The 18,291-nt window shown below is 43.0% G+C and overlaps 1 protein-coding gene across 1 annotated transcript; it reads left to right on the forward strand.

Annotated features, from left to right (window-relative positions):
• Positions 1–2,845: 2,845 nt before the first annotated feature.
• On the forward strand, positions 2,846–7,602 carry PAGE4 (PAGE family member 4). Its single transcript, XM_059911603.1, has 5 exons — positions 2,846–2,902; positions 4,080–4,165; positions 4,651–4,756; positions 6,235–6,345; positions 7,498–7,602. The coding sequence occupies exons 2-5, from the start codon at positions 4,088–4,090 to the stop codon at positions 7,512–7,514; spliced, it is 312 nt and encodes a 103-aa protein (XP_059767586.1). The 5' UTR covers positions 2,846–2,902; positions 4,080–4,087; the 3' UTR covers positions 7,515–7,602.
• Positions 7,603–18,291: the final 10,689 nt, after the last annotated feature.

Genomic DNA, 18,291 nt, shown 5'->3' on the forward strand with positions numbered 1-18,291 from the left:
ATCAATACATGTTAATTTATCTAATTCTTCATGGGCTGCAAAACTTCCATGGTCTAGTTTTACTGTAATTCATATGAGCAAGTACATTGCTGAACACACAGGCACTTTTGAGTTTTCACTTTTGCAACTGTTGTGTATTTACTGCAGTCTACTTGGATGAATATACCTTTAGGATGAGTTCCAAGAGGCAGATTGCTGGGAAAGGGTGCTTAGTGCATTACTAACTGAGAGACACTGAGAGTATTAGGAGTTCCTCACGAACCTCTAAACCTGCTTCCTCCCCACCATCTAATGGGGTGGGGACGGGTTGCACAAGCTGTTGGGGCTCAACAAAGACACCCCTCATGCACCCTCTACTGCTCTCTCTCTACAAGGCTGGCTGTTGGGATTTCTCCCAACTTCAGGTGAGGGTGATGGTTGCGGGTAGTAACTCTCCCAGGTCTGGCCCATCCCCAGATCCACAGGGCTGGTACCCGAGGCCAGAAGGCCAGAGTACTCCCGACCACCATCGTCTCCCTCTGGAGCACACACCTGTGGTCAGCATGTAACCCTGAATCTTTCCTTCCTCCAGGTATTGGAAATGGGCCGGGTCATCATCCCACCCACCGCACAGCCACAGCTGCCACCTCACCACAGCTTTATCATAGCCTTGTGTCTGTGCGTCCCGTTCACAGCTGGCCCAGGTAGCATTTCCCATATTTCTCCCATTGGGTTTCTGAACAGTCTGCACAGAGCTCACCTTCGGCCCATGCACCACCTGGGCCTTTGACCTTGACACCTGCTCCACTTCACACTGGGCACAGCTGCCAGTTCCCACTCGATAATCATCTCTGTGGCAAATGGATGTACAAAAGGTACATCCTTTTTTTTTCCTGCTAACGTGAGGAAGGGGAGCGTGGAGGGACAGGAGGGGATGCCTTGTGGCCCCCCTCAGGGGACCTAGCAACACCATTATTGCCAAGCGTTAATTCTACCCAGAGTTGGGTGAACTTATACTGGGATTTAAATAATGACAAAGACAGTGACACTGGCCAATTCTTCATGACTGAATTATTTGTAAGGAGCAGGTATCACTTGTGTCATAAAATGAAATGATATCTACAATCATCACAATGATACAAACAAGGGCTTGGGAGTACCCAATTGTCCTTGGTGAGAGAGCGTGCTCTGCACTAATACTACCTGAGGATGAGGTTACCCAGGAAGGCTTGCGGCACTGGGCAAGTCAGGGTTTCTTCTTCAGTTCAGACTGAAAGGACCCCATCTTCCCTCTAACTTCTTCGCAGTGTCCTGGAGAAACTTGATCCTACTCAGAGAACACAGCTGCTGCATATAGACAAAGCCCCAAGGTCAGGGAGCTGGGCTGCAGATAGCCTTTCAAGGAGGTTAGAAGAAATGACTAAGAGCCAATGAAAGTGCTTTGTATGAGGAGAAACAGACTGAGGTTAGCACCCACAGTTTATGCTAATTAAAGACAATGTGAACTCAGTCCTTCTCAATAAATCTTTATTTCATCCACATAAGAATCTGAGTTGTAGAAGTAGCTCCTGATTAGATATTAAAACTGGTTATCCCTGATTGGTGAGATCAAGGAAGAATTATATATTTTTACTTGGCTCTAACTCTATAGCTTGTCTGTATGAGAGGATGGGGAGGAGGGAGGGAGGAAGGGAGGGATGTGGCAATTCTATTTTTGCCACAGGGATCTTTCTAACTCTCAAAGAATATGTGCTTCTCTAAAGGTAACCTGCAGGGCCTGGGAACTGTCCTGGACATGCAAGAACAGAAAAGGGTTTTTTTTTTTGGGGGGGGGGAGGGGTAGGGAAAGGCTGGGCAAACTCCTTCCTGTCCTGCAGGTACCCACCTACCTTTGTTCGCCCAAAGCAGGAGCAGTGGGCTGCTGTCCTCCCCCTCCCCTCCCCTCCCCCCACCCCTTCCCTGACAGCAGAGGACCACACCACCTAGGTGATGTCGAAACCCTTTGAGATGCACCAGGTGCAGAAGACCTACAACCCCGAGGGCTGCATTTTATCTGCTGGGTTACCCTTGGAAAACCAGATGTCTTTGGAGCCCTGGAAGCTCCTGACTTCAGGAAAACAAGGCATATTTACTATCTGAGAGGAGGGTTGGTGGTGTGGTAGTGCTGGTGAACTTCTCCAAAGCCTCCCACTTCCTCTGGGATCATGCTGCACATACGCAATGCTCCATAACCGGCTGTTTCTAGTTAGTAACAATGTGAGCAGCACCACTATGACAGCAAACATTCAGCATTCGTTTTGATGGGCAGCCATATTTCAAATGTGCCTCGGTTTACTTCTATAGCCAGTCCGTGACCATGCTTTTATAAATTAAGCTGCTTTGGAAGTCCCATGTATCTAAATCTTTGTTCACATCCAATATAGTTACCTTAACATAAAGTTCTAGAAGTAGAAATGTTGGGTCACAGGATGTTTTAAGGCTTATGTATTTGGATTTATTAATCCTTTTCTTTACATTTTCTGGATCCCTCTCGTGCTTAAAAATGCCTTTGTACTCTTTCAGACCCTAAAAGCTTTCACTCATCTCTGGGGAGACTAAAGACTCTCATGAGAGCCACTGCAGCAGCCTCACTGAGAGAAGAATTTGGAGAGTTCAATCAGGGCTGGGAACATTCTAGACACAGAAGAAATGAAAGATTTTTGGCGTGGAGAAAGGAAAGACAAAGTCTCTTTTGGGACTGGGAAGCAACACTCTCTTCCAGGCAGGGCGGAGCCTCTACCTGGTCAGAGAGGGCTGCAACCACAGCCCACGTGACACACACATTACTGCGTCTGCGTGTGGGAGTTACCCTGCTTACCTCCGAGGCTTGGGCTTGGCAGGTGGAGACGACTCCGCAGAAGTCGCGTTTAAGTGGCAACGAAAGGTAGGTAGCATTTTCATTCCCTTTCTGATTCTCCACCAGGCTCTCAGCTGTGTCACAGCTGGTGTAAGTGTGAATAGATGTTAATGAGTGTGAGCCAGCGGGATCCGGGTGGGTGGGTGCAGCGCGATACTTGGCCTCCCGGGAGGAAGGTCCTTGAGGTCGTCGTCTTTCTCTCTACAGGCATCGTGGCTATGGCCCTTTGCGGTGGGGCGGAGCAAGGGAGAACAGTGGGCCACAGAGGGGAGAGGGGCAGTTGAAAGTAGAGCGAGGCTTGGGGCCATTACTTGAGGTATCTGAGCCTTGGAGGCACCAGAACTGCAGACAGACCACACATCCGGGACTCCTTGGTCCGTGGTTGGGGAGGGGGAGCGGGGAAACCAGCCCACGCGGCACACGCGAGACGCAGTGCACATGCCCGGGGCTGCGCGCCTTCCCGTCGGCCCTTGTGCGGCGTGTGCGACGGAGTTTGCGTGCGTAGCTGTGAAGGTTGCGTCTTAACAGCTCGGTTCTTTCTGCCTGGTGAAACTCAGCAGGTAGGTCCACAGATCTGTCCTGCCTGGAGTTTAAGTGTGCGTGCGTGTGAGGGGGAGCCAGCGGGCTTCGGGCGGGTCAGGCGGTGCGATCTATGGCCTCTGAGGAGGAGGGTCCTCGAGGTCGTCGTCCTTCTCGCCACAGGCGTCACGGCCACCATAGCTCTCGTCCTGGTGGCAGGAAAGGGAGGGCGGTGGGCGGTGGAGGTCAGGGGGGTCAGATGAAGGTAGAACGAGTCTTGGCGGCGTTATTTGCGGTATCTGGGTCCTGGAGGCCCTGGAACTGCAGACAGAGCACAGAATCCGGAGTCGGCAGTGGGAAGCTGGATGTGGCTGTATATTACAAAATCTCTCCATATTGGAGAGTTCGGGAGTGAAACTGAATCTCTTAAGTCGTACCTTTTTTTTTTTTTTTTTTTTCAATCAAGTACTTGAAGGTCCTTTCTCTGCCAAATTGTCTGTGAGAGAAACAAAGGGGTTTGCTGACAGCCTTATTTGATGTTATTGGCAAGCAGGCAGTTATTATTAATTCAAGACTTACTTTGGAAATCTCACCAGATGTAAAAAAGAATTTGCAGTCAGCATGGTAATAGTCCAGTATAGTCTTTTTAAATTACATTCTCCAGTTCACCATTTTCTGCTTTCAGTGTGAAATATGAGTGGACGGGCAAGATCAAGATCTAGAGGAAGGGGAGATGGTCAAGAGTCTTCCAATACGGTTGAACCTGTGGTTGTGAGTGCTTTAATATCTTACTTCCCTTGGCAGAAATTAATAAAAGAAAATCAAAAAAATTGTTGAACCAATTTAGATCTGTTGTATAAAGGGCTATCTTGCTGAGAATGGTTGAAAAATGAATCTCATGACTGAGACATTGAGCAAGTAGACTTACATTCTGGCATTACCTGGATGTGTATATTGATATGAGCCTGGAAATCGTCTCTGTGACTTCCCTGTTGTGCTTATTAATTAACAAATAACACACAGCCCAGAAAAGATGAAAATGGTTTCCAGAATTATTGGTCCTTGCAGATAACTCCTTTCTTAGATTATTTTCTATATAGGAAGAGTAACTTTATTAAGAGTACTTACGGATAAAGATATAGGAAAAGCCTCTTCAGATTGGTGATTAGTTACGTCCATGTAGTATGTATATTTGTGCCTTCTCTTGTTATAGTATTAATAACAATACTTCTTATTTGCACCTACCCTCTCCCAAGGCCCCAAAACTAGGTGGCAAAAAAGCTCAACAAAAGGAACCACCAACTGAGAATGTGGATATCGAACCTGGACAGGAGAAAGAAGGAGGAACTTCTGTGGCTCAAGGTGAAGGGGGATGGAGAGACAATTTGTATTTCGTTTATGATGTTATACTAGTAACAGGTATGAAGGGTTCCCTGAAAATTGGCTGGAAACCTGTTTGGTAAGGGAAAGGTATAGTTTGCAGCTGACTGCAGTCCCTCTCTGTGATAAGTTTTCCCTCTTTCAGCATTTTACCCACCTATGTTTTAAATTATTTGGCATTCTTGGAAAATACAGTCCTTGCCAAGGCTCTAAATTAGCAAATCAAAGGAAGCAACATTAAATGTAGACAAAATTATACACTTGTTTTCTAGTTAAACTGGATCTTTTTGGAATGTTGTTTTCAGGGTTAAGTCATTGCATCAAAAGTTTGAGCAAACCTAGATATATTCTGGTTAGCTCTTAGATTGTAATTTAAAAATTTTTTCATAATGCAGAGAAATAAAAAATGAAATCCTTTCCTAGTTGCTGTTAAAGTCTTCAATATTTTTGTCTTCCTGAGCCGTAATTTAGTTGTCACATATTCTTTTTAACTTTTTACTTAGAAAAGTTTTTAAAAGTACAGAAAAGTTATAAGAAAGCACAGTGTACTTCTGTATCCTCTTTACCTTGATTCAGCAATTGCTAATATTTTGCCATATAGTGTCCTTGCTTTAGGTATTAACATACATATTATTATTGCCAAACCATTTGAGAGTAAATTTCAAATACAACTCTTTACTCTCTAAGTAATTCAGTAAGTGTCTCCTAAAAACAAGGGTATTCTCTTACATAACCCAGTACAGTGATCAAATTCAGGAAATTTAACATTGAGAAAACACTATTATCTAATATATAGTCAGTTGGTCTAGTAATGTTTTTTATAGCATTATTTTTTCCTGATCCAGGATCCAATCCAAGACTACCCGTTGCATTTAGTTGTCATCTCTCTTTGGATTCCTTTCACCTGGAAGTGTACCTCAATATTTCTTTGTCTTTCTTTGTCCAAAAGATTGACATCTTTTGGAGTCCAAACCAGGTGTTTTGTAAAATGTTCTTCAGTTTGGGTTTGTCTCATCTTGCTATTTTTAAAGACTTTTTTTTCACTCATTTATTGAGGCCTGCTTGGTGGCAGGTGGTGTACTAGGTGCTAAGGATGTAAATACAAATGAGAATGATTTCTGTCTTGAGTTCACAATTTCTATCTTGAGTTTCTCTTGTCAGAGAAATTCACGTAAACAGCTGATCTGATGAAATAAGTGCAATAATAGACATGTATATAGGTTACAAACGTGACAACTAAGTTTGTTTTAAACAGTTTTAGAAAAAAACATGCTTCATAGAGGAGGTAATATATGAGAAACACAACTTCATTTTCTAGCAAAAAACTCTTTAGTGCTCATTGCGTTCTTATGCATCACATTTATTATAATACTAACCTGCAGTGCTTTATTTAATAACATTAATTTATGGTTTACCACTTATATTAATAACTCTCTGTTTATATCAACCTGAATTGGAAGGTGCAAGCCAGGAAATGGGTCTGGAAGAGACTGGGGGTGAGCACGGAGATGACCCTGATGTGAAGGGGAAGATTCCACCTAATCTAGTGCCTGCTAAAATTCCGGAAGCAGGTATGTTATCTATTAAGAATGCAAGTCATGGAGTAGTTGTTTTCTACAATATTTTTATACTTTAATAGCAAATCGCACACACACATTATTTGAAAGGTAGTTCAGACACCAAATGCTTGATTCAAGGACAGTATCAGGAAGAAATGAATTGTCAGGTCCATGTTGTTGAATTATAAAACATGAAAGTATTATTACTTCGGAGTAGAAGTCCTTTAAAACCCAAGGCAAATGATCAAATACTTTTTAAAGTACATAAATTAACGTACCCCAGTGCTAATTGGATATCTAAACAATACAATAGTATTGATGTTTTGTTTTTGAATTTGCCAGAACTGTTTCTCAAAAATCACTATCTTTTAGATGCCAAAAAATAATATGGATCTGTATGTTTTGGCTTTTCCAGGTTGGTTTGTTGTTTTTGAAATTGTGAGCCAGGCTGAGAAATGGTAGTATTTTTCCTCACATTTTAATGTTATATATGATGGTCGTGGCTTAAAACTAGTGTGACCATGTAATTTTTATCATCCAAACTGGGATACTCTTGAGAGTTAAAGGGAGTGCCACTACTGCTTACTCCAGGACAACAGGTGTGAATGGAACAAATGCCACCTTTCTATATATAGGCCACGTAAAGGTTGAGCTGGATCATTGAAGTACTTTTGCACAAAAGAGACAAACCAAATGGAATGCTGTTCTTTGTCTTCTCTTTGAACAGTTCCAAGTATGACATAATTATTTGAACTAATATATGTAATTAGAAGGATACTTAAAGTTGATGCATTTGAATAACACTGGGTTTGCTTGCTTGTTTTGCTTCTTGGAGTTTTTGTTAGGTTGATTTTATTTTAACTGAAATCACTGGCAGTTTTTGCTCTCTACTTAAATTATCTTTAAATAGGCTCATAGGATTTAATTTGTTCTGGGCTTGAGAAATCTATGTTTCTTCATACCACCAAAAAGAATGATGCATTTAAAAAATTAGTGCTCATATGCCTGAAAATGTACATGTAGCATAGAAGCCTGTGCAGTTGTTAGGGTTCTGGTTTTAGTTTCATGTTATAAAACCAAAACTGTAGTGTCCTTTGTGTACCTTTTTTATTGTCTAAGTAAAGTTCTGCTAAGTAATGTACAACTGTTATGTTTATGTTTTAGGTGCTGGACAGTCATAAGTTAAAAAGAAGACAAGCTGAAGCCATAAATGCTGTTGTTATATTGATAATTTGGCTTATTAAATTCTCTCAATAAAGTTTTACAGTTTTCTCGGAAGAAATCATGCACATCTTTGGTTCAGTCTATTCCTAGGAACTTGATACTATTGTAAGTGGTATCTCAAAAGACTCTTCATGTTATGTTTAGAGCTGGTCTGTAGAAGTGCTATTTATTTTTGTATAATGATTTTGTGTCTGGCAACTTTGCTAAACTTATACTAACAGTTTATGTCTACAGTCTTTTGGATTTTCCACATACCCAATCATACTGTATGCAAATAATGACAGTTTTGTTTCTTCCTTTTAAATCTTTTTACCTTTTGTTGCCTTACCTTACGACACTGGCTGGACCCTTTCAGTACAGTGTTGAATAGAAGCGATGATAGTAGACATCTTTGTCATATTCCTGACCTCAAAGGGAAAACTTTCAACATTTCACTATGATGTACACTACAGGTTTTTATTAGATATCTTCTATTAGATTAAGGAAGTTCCTTTTTATTCCTAGTTTGCTAAGAGTACTTACCATGAATATTTGTTGAATTTTATCAGCACTCATTCCTCATCTCTTGAGGCGATCTTACGATGTTTCTCCATTAATCTGTTAATGTGGCATTCCTAGAAAAAAAACCAATTTGAGTCATGATATATTGTCCTTTTTCTGTATCGTTGGATTCCGTTTCCTAATGTTTTGTTTAGGATTTTTGCATCTTTGTTTATGAGTTATAGATTGGCCCATAATTTTTTAATGTGCTCTCCATATTGCTTTTTTAAATTAATTAATTAATTAATTTGGCTGCACCGGGTCTTAGTTGTGGCACGTGGGGTCTTTAGTTGTGGCATGCAGTATTTAGTTCCCTGACCAGGGATCAAACCTGGGCCCCCTGCATTGGGAGCACAGAGTCTTAACCACTGGACTACCAGGGAAGTCCCTCCATATTGAGTTTTGATATCAAGGGTTATTCTAGCTTTATAAAGTGAGTTGATGTAGATAGCTTCTTTTTCTATTTCCTGGTAGAATTCATCTAACATTGGAAATATTTCTTAAATGTTTGATAGAATTTGTCAGTGAGGCCATCTGGGCCTGGAGTTCTCTTTTTAGGACAGTTTTTAATTAATGAGTCGATATCTTATTTTCTATTCTTCAGTCAGTTTGGGTAAGTTTTATTTGTATAGGATTTTGGCTTTGTTATCTAAATTTTCATTACACGAAGTTGTCCATAATATCCTCTCATTATCCTCTTAATGTCTGCAGAATCTGTAACGATACTGCCATTTTCATTCTTAGTACTGATAAATTGTGCCTTCTCTCTTGCATTTTAAATCAGCCTCCCCAGAGGTTTACTGATTTTTTTTCTAGTCTTTTCAAAATAAAACCAATTTTTGGCTATGCTGACCCTATTCTGTTTCATTTCTCACCTTTATTATTTCTTTTCTTCTTTCTCTATTTAATCTGCTGTTCTTTTTCTAACTCCTTAAGATGTTTGGCTCATTAATTTTCAGCCTTTTAAAGATATACTTTAAAATTATAATATTCTCTCTAAATAGGGCTTTAGCTTCATCTCACAAGTTTTGATATGTAGTATTTTTGTTACTCAACTCAAAGTATGTTCTAATTTTCATTCTGATTTCTTTGGACTTTGGATTACTTCTAAGTGTATTTCTTAACTTTTAAACATTGAGCACTTTCTAACTTTTTGTTATGCAGCACAAATAACTGATATAACTGTTCAGAAGAGATACAGCTAAAACATAAGAATTCAGAAAAGTTGAAAATAAAAGGATGGGCAAATGATATTCTACACAGAATACCTAAAAATAGGCTTTGAGATAAATAGGCATTTCTAGAAATAAGGGACACCTCATATAGAAAAATTGAATTTATCAGGAAGATTTAACAGTTTTAAATAGGACCCTAATAGCATGGCTTCAAAATGTGATGGAAAAATTGGCAAAACCACAAGGAGATATCAGTAAGGATATGTAAGATTTGTACGTCATAATTAACAAATTTTAGCTAATGGAAATATATAAAACTGTATTCAACAACATATTCAATACATACTCCTTTCAGTGCAATTATGTGTGAGAGGATATACACTGTATTTCAGTTCTTTGGAATTTGTTGAGATGTGTTTTATGACCCAGCATATGGTCAATTTTTGTAAAAAATTCCATACGTGCTTGAAAAGAATGTGTATTCAGTTGTTGAATGTGAGTGGTATACTCTGCCTAACTTCATGTTCCTATCCTGCACCTGCACCTCACAAGATTTTAGTGCTATGGTCCCCTTACCCTGAGAAGGCAAGGAACCCTTGGGCAATGGCTCAAGTCTTGCTGCCTTCCTCAGCCTCCACTTGGCCTATAGGAAACTAGTTCATTCTTGCCATACCCACATAGTGGTAGTAGAGCATGTTCCTAGGCTGTGGTTTCTTTTCTCCCAGCTGTCACTGGCAGCTCTACAAGCCTTTCTCTCTGAAACTTCTCTAGGCAAAAAGCAGGTTCCTGTTTCCAGGGGATATACTTCAAGCTCTAAAAACTTGGTCATCACATTTCATTCTGGTTGCAGCACTAGAATGGGTTTCTGATTTTCTACAACGCAGTGAGCATACAGCTGGTGGGATGCCAGCCTTCCCTTTTAAATATATTTCAAGTGTCTTTGAGTGTATCTCTTGGATCCCAATTCATTTGGTTTCAAATAGGGAGGGTAATTTACCCTCCCTCCAACTTAGTGTAGAGAGGATTCATTTCACATCAGCCCTCACTAAGTTGACAACTCACAATTTAGGTATTTTATTTCAACAAATCCCTGTTTAAGGACTTTTCAAACTTCTACTCGTCTTTATGTAGACTGGCTAGGCTAGCAAGGTGAGGAGACGTATCATCTGCTCTTTAAAATGTGTTACTTATTGCCTATTGTCTTGTTGTCCTGTTGTCAGTAGGCATTTGGATATAATGAATTTAGTAACTTTGAAATTCATTAAGGTTATAGATAGCATTTGAAGCCATGAGTCCACAGGAACTCACCTAGGGAGAGATTACATAGAGAGAATAGAGCCACGGGCAGGGCCTTGGAGCACTCTACAAAAGGTAGAACCTACAAAGAAAAGGATTGAGAAAAAGGACCGCCAGAGAGGTAGGAAGAAACTAGGTGAGGTATCAAAATCTAAAGGAAATAAAGTGTTTAAGGGAATAATAAATGGTCAACAATTTGAAATGCTGGCGAGAGGTCATGCAATAAAGGTGTAAGGAAATTTATGGTTAGTTTGGCAAGACATATCACCAGAGACCTTGATAAGAGCCATCTTAGTGGGAGTTATAGAGAGAAAAGCCTGACTGAAGAGGATTAAGTGAGAATGGGAGGTGAGCAAGTGGAGATAGTCATCATAGAAATGTATTTTTTATTGAGGTACAGTTGATGTACAATGTAAGTTTGAGGTGTACAACATAGTGATTGACGATTTTTAAAGGTTGAACTCTGTTTATAGTTATTATAAAATATTGGCTATATTCCCTGTGCTGTACAATATATCCTTGTAGCTTATTTATCTTATCCATAGTAATCGGCACCTTTTAATCTCCTACCCCTATCTTGCCCCTTCCCACTTCCCTCTCCCACTGGTAACCATTAGTTCTCTGTGTCTGTGAGTCTGTTTCTGTTTTGTTATATTCACTAGTTTGTTGTATTTTTTAGATTCCAACTATAAGTGATATCATACAGCATTTGTCTTTCTCTGTCTGACTTATTTCACTAAGAAGAATACCCTCCAAGTCCATCCATGTTGCTGCAAATGACATTATTTCGTTCTTTTTTATGGCTGAGTAATATTCCATTGTAATTATATACCACATCTTCTTTATCCATTCATCTGTTGATGGACACTTAGTTTGCTTCTGTATCTTAGCTATTGTAAATAATACTACTATAAACATTGGGGTGCATGTGTCTTTTCTAATTAGTGTTTTCATTTTTCTCTGTTAAATACCCAAGAGTAGGATTGCTGGATCATATGGTAGGTCTGTTTTTAGTTTTTTGAGGAGCCTCCATACTGTTTTCCGTAATGGCTGCACCAATTTACATTCTCACCAACAGTGAAAGAGGGTTCCTTTTTCTCCACATCCTTGCCAACATTTGTTATTTGTGATCTTTTTGATGATAGTCATTCTGATAGGTGTGAGTTAATAGCTCATTGTTTTGATTTGCATTTCTCTAATAATTAGTGATGTTGAGCATCTTTTCATGTGCCTGTTACAAATCTGTAGGTCTTCTTTGGAGAAATGTCTATTTAGATCTTCTGCTCATTTTTTAATTGGGTTATTTCTTTTTTTGATGTTGAGTTGTATGAGCTGTTTATATATTTTGGATATTAATTCCTTATCAGTCATATCATTTGCAAATATTTTCTCCCATTCAGTAGGTTGTCTTTTGGTTTTGTTGATGTTATAGAAATGTATTTTGAGGAGCTTTGATGGTAAAGAAGAAGGAAATGGAAGTTTAGCTGGGAGGCTGGCACAAGGTCAAGGGGGGATTATTTTTTGGTAGAGTGATATTAAGGCATGTTTGTGTGCTGGTGAGAATGGTCCAGTAGAGGATGGAAGGATAAGGCCGTAGGGGAGGGATCCAAGCACGATTGGAGGGGGTGGCTTTGGATAGGAACAGGACACCTTTCCACAGTAACATGAAGGCTATGTAAATTTCTCTGAGTAGAGGAATGGGTAAGATTAGAAAGCAGACAGGAGGACTTCTACTTTTTCCTTTATACCCTGTTATGATTTTTGAATTTTGACCATGATTATATTTGCTTTTCTAAAGTAATAAAGATCTTTTATTAAATTTAAAATACTTTCGGAGAGAAGCTTGTGGTCACTTACTTTGCAGCCATCTTGTGTTCTGAGGTGCACATGAACCCCTATCAGGGGAAGCAGGAGCTCTCATTTGATTCCCCTCCTTGGCCAGGGTACAGCCAGGCCTGAAGACATTCTGCCAGGGTCACATTAAGATCCTTAGAGGCTCTGAGGCTCAGAAAGATTATGGAGTGCTCTCATTTACACTTGCCATGTATCAATACATTTCATGATAAAAATTGATGGTAAAGTTTTTATATTTCACCCATGATGTTGATTTTGCTGTTTCTTTGAATATCAAATTCAAGTATCAAATGTTTCTAACAATCTCTTTCTCATTGCTGGGAGCCCCCTTCCTGCTGGTGAGCTAAACACTTGCTTAGTTGGTCTTTAGGGTAACCTAGCACTGATATTGGTCCTTCCTTCAGGTTTTTACCCCTCCCAGTCCATCACCACGCACTGGATTGCTGTAAGATACAAGGAAACCTAATATAACCTGGATGCTATGCTCAGTTTCCGTATCTGTCCTCTGGGGGCAGGAGAGAAATGCCAGATGGATGGGAAGAGTCCATTAAACTGGTGCCTCATGAAAGCAGGGAACCAATTTTAGTGTTTCGTTGCAGGCCACAAAGGGCAGGCATTTGTTGGAAAGATGCTGGGGTGCTTCAAGAAATTGAAGCAAGAGTAGGCTTAGGAAGGGGAGGCACCAGGGCAGCTCTTGGGACCTCAGCTGTGGTGGTTCTGTCCCTCTTGACCTGGTGTGTGAAAAAAACCCCCCGAGCATGGAGGATATGGCACCCCCTGTCTGTCTACCTCACCTGAGGAGTGGCAACCCTCCCGGCACTCTGGGAGTACCAGTACAGAGGCAACCTGCTGGGGACCAGCATCCTATCCTCCTTCGGGGCTCCTGATTCCTGACAACCACCTCCTGCTGCTGACCCCAGGAGGTCTAGGCACTTCCCCCTACCTGGAGGAAGGGGCCAGGTGGAGGGGTGATATCCCCCGCTAACCAGGGAGAACTCTGCCACGATGTAATCAGGCAGCACAGCCCCACGGGCCGGGCAGTGCAGCGTGTACTGGGCCAAGGCCAGCTATCACCAGGACTCAGGGGCCAGAGTCTTCCTGGAACACAGTCTCCCTGACTCTCGAGCACGGGCTATCTGCTTCTCCTGAGCCTTGTGCTTGACGCCTGCCCTGGGCTGCACTCCCCGGGACCAGCACCTGCGGTCGCTTCCCAACATCCCCCAGCTGCCCAAGACCTAAGCCGCTTGTTCTGGGCTCAGTCTTCGTGGGCCCCTTGGTGCCGCTGCCCACTGCCAGCAGCTCCCAGCGCAGCAGCGCCTCCCAGACGCGTGGCCGCCCACTGCCCCCACCGGTAGCTCCACAGATGGAAAAGCTGCTTTCCCGCCCCTCCCACCTGCTGCCCGCCCCGGGTCTCTGCTAGGGCTTGAGGGTCTTGGGACGGTGTCCTGTAGTTCAGGCCCCTCTCTCAGCCGTAGGGGAGATGGCAGCAGTAGGCATGGCCTTGTTGTGCCTCGTTCCTCCCACTGCTCCCGGGGCGGCTCGGCGTCTGCTGGGCCAAAAGGCCGGCTGCCAAACCCTCAGCCCACCCTTGGCCTTGGGAGCCCGAGGAGAAGGTGACGAGGAGGCGAGGAGCAGGCACAGACTGTGCAGAGCGCCGATAAGATGGGCGTGGGACATGCCTCCTCGGGCCCGGTGGCCTTGGGAGCTCTGCCCCTCTGCATCTGGGGTCCAGGCCTGTCCCAGAATGGAGCTGGGGCTTCATCCTTATGGGGCAGAGCAGAACCTGGGGTGGGCGGGGAGCCTGGGACGGGGATGGGGACACGCTCAGTCTCAGAGATGATGGCCTATCACAGCTTCTGCCAGCGCTCCTCAGGACCCGGCCTCTGGGGGGCCATTTCCCAGCCCCAGGGGCGTTTCTGGACTTGGCTACCCTTCCGTCCCTGGCCCCGCAGGGCTGGGGGAGGAGACATGGATGAAGGGAAGTACAGGGGAGGAAAATCAGGGTTGTATAAGGGGGCACAAAGCCTGTACTCCCGGAATACCGCATGAGATGCAAGGTAATCTCTCCCTAGAGGCCTTTGGTGAAGTGCAGTGGACAGTGCCCTGAATGAGAATCAAAAGAACTGAGTTGGCTTGTGGTTCTACTTAAAAGCTATGTGTCTCCCTGTAATATGCAGATGATCCTCTTTGAGTGTCAGCTTTCTTGCCTGTAAACTGGAGATAATTCCTACCTCACAGGGATTCCACAGAGATTAAATGAGATGAATAAATGGCAGGGTGCAAAGGAAAGAGCTAGGCCTGTTCTAAAGGCACAGCGAATGTTGGTTGTATCCAAACGTGAATTTTTCTAGGACCAGGGATAGAGGCCCGACTACACTAGAAGTGAGGGCCAGCCACTTGTGATCCACTCACAGACTTGCCTCACACCCCATCACATCTCCCCACACCCTGCTGCCTGTCAACTCCCTTCCTCTCCAATACTCACTGTCACCTGGGGCTCTAGCACACCAGACCACACTACTTGCTCTCTAGTGCACAGGGGAGTGCAGCCAGTGTCACACCCGAGGCCCTCAGGAACAGTGGCCTTAGCCTGCATCTGATGTCCAAGATGAAGTGCTAAGCAGAGATATATGCTGTAGAGCAGTGTGTGGGATATGGTTCCTGTATGTGTGTGTGCAGGATATACATATAAAATATGCTTGCATATTCATTGTATATGATTACGGAAGAGTACACACTTTTCATTTCTATGTAAATTTATGGACAAGAACACAAGAAACTGTTAACAGTAGTTATCACTAGGCAGTGGAACTGGGGTGGTGGGAAGGGAGAAGAGGAGAGTTTAAAAATTCTTACCAATCATTATCATTTGAATATTTTTACTATGAGCATGTGTTACTTTTATAATAAAGAAAACTTTAAATCAAAAGATATAGATGATAAATTGATCTGTAAATACAGATGATAGAAAATGGATATAGATAAATGATATATAGATATCTGCGTACCTGTTTCCTCACATGTGAAATGGTACCTATTTCACAGCATTACTGTGAGGGGTAAATGACTAAATGCATTCAACCCCTTGGAACAGTTGCTGGCACACACTAGGTGCTCAATAAATGTTCTCTTTGGTGCAATAATGATGCGGAGGAAGACAGGATGGCTGGATGTGATAATCTCTTTTGCCACCTTGTGGTCAGTGTATGTCATGCAGGAATGTCAATGCCAATAAGAAGCATCTTTTCAACCCTTTGGGTAGGTGAGTGTATGAGTTCTGGCCTTAGTGAGGGTGGCGGACCTATGACTTTTCAAATTGAAAAAGAGTATAAACAAACAAACAAACAACTTTCTAAATAGGTAGCTAGATGAGACTTATTGTCCTCTCCTCATTGCTTCCCATTTGGATTCCCAGCCCTGAAAGTGTCGATGAGAAATAGCGCATTGACTGGTTTTCTGTTCGTTTTCAAGCCTCTCTTTATCCATCAGCCTTCTTAGTTGCAAGCGACAGAACCCATTCTAGCTTCTTTAGGTAGAAAAGGGATTTTTTTAAACTGCTATTAGGTAGAGCACAAGGAAATCTCCAACAGGTGAGAGTATCTGGCTTGGGGGCTAGGCAGTCAGAAGTTGGTGCAATCCACCTCCTCTGGGGACAGGTACTGCTGAGGCTGAACCCAGGACTGTGCCATTGGAACATCTACTACAGTTGCTTGTGAAAACTCGGCATCTCTCAGCCATGCTCTACCATTTCACCAGGCATGGATTCCACTGGATGATTGTCTCCTTACTTGCTTCTCTCTCCTGACCCAAAGTCTTTTTAAAAAAATTTTATTGAAGAATAGTTCACTTACAACATTGTGTTAGTTTCTGGTGTACAGCAAAGTGATTCAGTTATACATATATGTATTCTTTTTTATATTCTTTTCCATTATGGTTTATCACAGGATATTGAATATAGTTCCCTGTGCTATACAGTAGGACCTTGTTGTTTATCTATTTTATATATAGTTTGCATCTGCTAATCCCAAACTCCCAATCCTTCCCTCTCCCACCCCTCCCCCTTGGCAACCACAAGTCTGTTCTCTATGTCTGTGAGTCTGTTTCTGTTTCTTAGATAAGTTCATTTGTGTCATATTTTAGATTCCACATGTAAGTGATATCATGTGGTATTTGTCTTACTCTTTCTGACTTACTTCACTTAGTATGATAATCTCTAGCTGACCTGAAGTCTTTTTTTTTTTTTTTTTTTTTTAGCTGCGTTGGGTTTTTGTTGCTGCGCACGGGCTTTCTCTAGTTGCGGTGAGCAGGGGCTACTCTTCGTTGCGGTGTGTGGGCTTCTCATTGCGGTGGCTTCTCTTGTTGCGGAGCATGGGCTCCAGGCACGTGGACTTCCGTAGTTGAAGCACTCGGGCTCAGTAGTTGCGACACACGGGCCCTAGAGCATGTGGGCTTCAGTAGTTGCAGCACGTGGGAGCAGTAGTTGTGGCGTGGGGGCTCAGTAGTTGTGGCTCACAGGCCCTAGAGTGTGCAGGCTCAGTAGTTGTGGCACACAGGCTTAGTTGCTCCGTGGCATGTGGGATCTTCCTGGCCCAGGGATCAAACCCGCGTCCCCTGCATCGGCAGGCGGATTCTTAACCACTGTGCCACCAGGGAAGTCCTGACCTGAAGTCTTGATGGGGAACATCTGATCGGTGGAGCCCAGGGCTCACACCTCTCCCTCGGCTGACTTCTGGTTTCCACCTTACGGAGGCAGAACTCTTAGTGTGGGGATTCTGCAAATTTAGAAAGGCTTTTCAGAAGAGACTGGTGTTAGGGCAGGGGGTGATGCTCTGTCCCTAGGGAGAAGATATTGAGTGTGTGTACTTCAGAAACCCATGTCCCTTCCTGTCTAGCAACAGGTTCTAGATATGGTCCAGACACTACCAGGAATTTAGGTCTGCCCGAGTCTGTGGTCAGAGTCCATACTGATTATCCAGGGGGAAGACCATGGCGAGACCAGGTGGGATGGTTCTTTTAGGCTGGGCCCTCCATGGGGACAGGGACCATGTCTGCCTGGTCTACCACTGTATCCCTAGCAGCTAGCTCAGTGCTTCCATACATGATTAAAGGAACGATGCAATGAAGGAACAAATTAAGCTGGCCACTTTCCTTATGAGTTGTAAATTTTCAGTGACTCTTAGGGCTCTTAATCTCAGCAGAGGCCTGAAAGATGCTGTCTTGGGGATGTCTTGTTAGATAAGGGAGATCCAGAGAGAGGTAGCTTCACTCACACCAAACTGCAGATTCACATAAGGTTTCTGACTCCCCTCCAGGAGGGTTCTGCCCCAGCAGACACATTCAGTGTCTCCATTCAGAGGGAAAGGACAACCAAGTGTGTGCCACCAGATTTTACTGTCCAACTAGGTACTTTCTTGAAAAAATTCTGCTCTCAGAACATATTTCCATAGAGGCTGGCAAACCCAGGTATTGAGGTTCACTTTTTTTCCATATATCAATTGTCCAGCCTCACTTGTTGAAGAGATTATTCTTTTTTAATTGAATTTCTTTGGCACGCTTGTGAAAAATTAGTTGAATAAATGGGAGTTGATTCCTTAAAAAAAACATATTTCCAGGAGGAATGCATGCAGTATGCAGTGGAATTGCTCAAGATGGCTGGGTCTGAAGGCCTGTTGGAATTGAACTTTGACATCCAGTGCTAGGCTCAGCCAGTGGCTTCAAATGGGATCTGCTCTACCCATCAATGAGTGGTGAGTCCCCAACTCTGGTTGAGACTGTTGAGAGGCACAGACCAGCAGAGGGAGTAGGTGTGCCTCTGCTGTGGTGGATCATAGCCCTTCCTGTTTGGACCCCCGCCCCCCCCCCTTTGCTC

The sequence above is a fragment of the Balaenoptera ricei genome, chromosome X (genome assembly GCF_028023285.1).
Source record: "Balaenoptera ricei isolate mBalRic1 chromosome X, mBalRic1.hap2, whole genome shotgun sequence".
Taxonomy (NCBI): Eukaryota; Metazoa; Chordata; class Mammalia; order Artiodactyla; family Balaenopteridae; genus Balaenoptera; species Balaenoptera ricei.

Excerpts from the sequence above, each read along its gene's own strand:
- PAGE4 (XM_059911603.1), top strand. The coding sequence starts at position 4,088 with ATGAGTGGACGGGCAAGATCAAGATCTAGAGGAAGGGGAGATGGTCAA. Across the intron at positions 4,166-4,650 it reads ATACGGTTGAACCTGTGGTT|GCCCCAAAACTAGGTGGCAA; the intron begins GTGAGTGCTTTA and ends CCCTCTCCCAAG. Across the intron at positions 4,757-6,234 it reads AGGAACTTCTGTGGCTCAAG|GTGCAAGCCAGGAAATGGGT; the intron begins GTGAAGGGGGAT and ends CTGAATTGGAAG.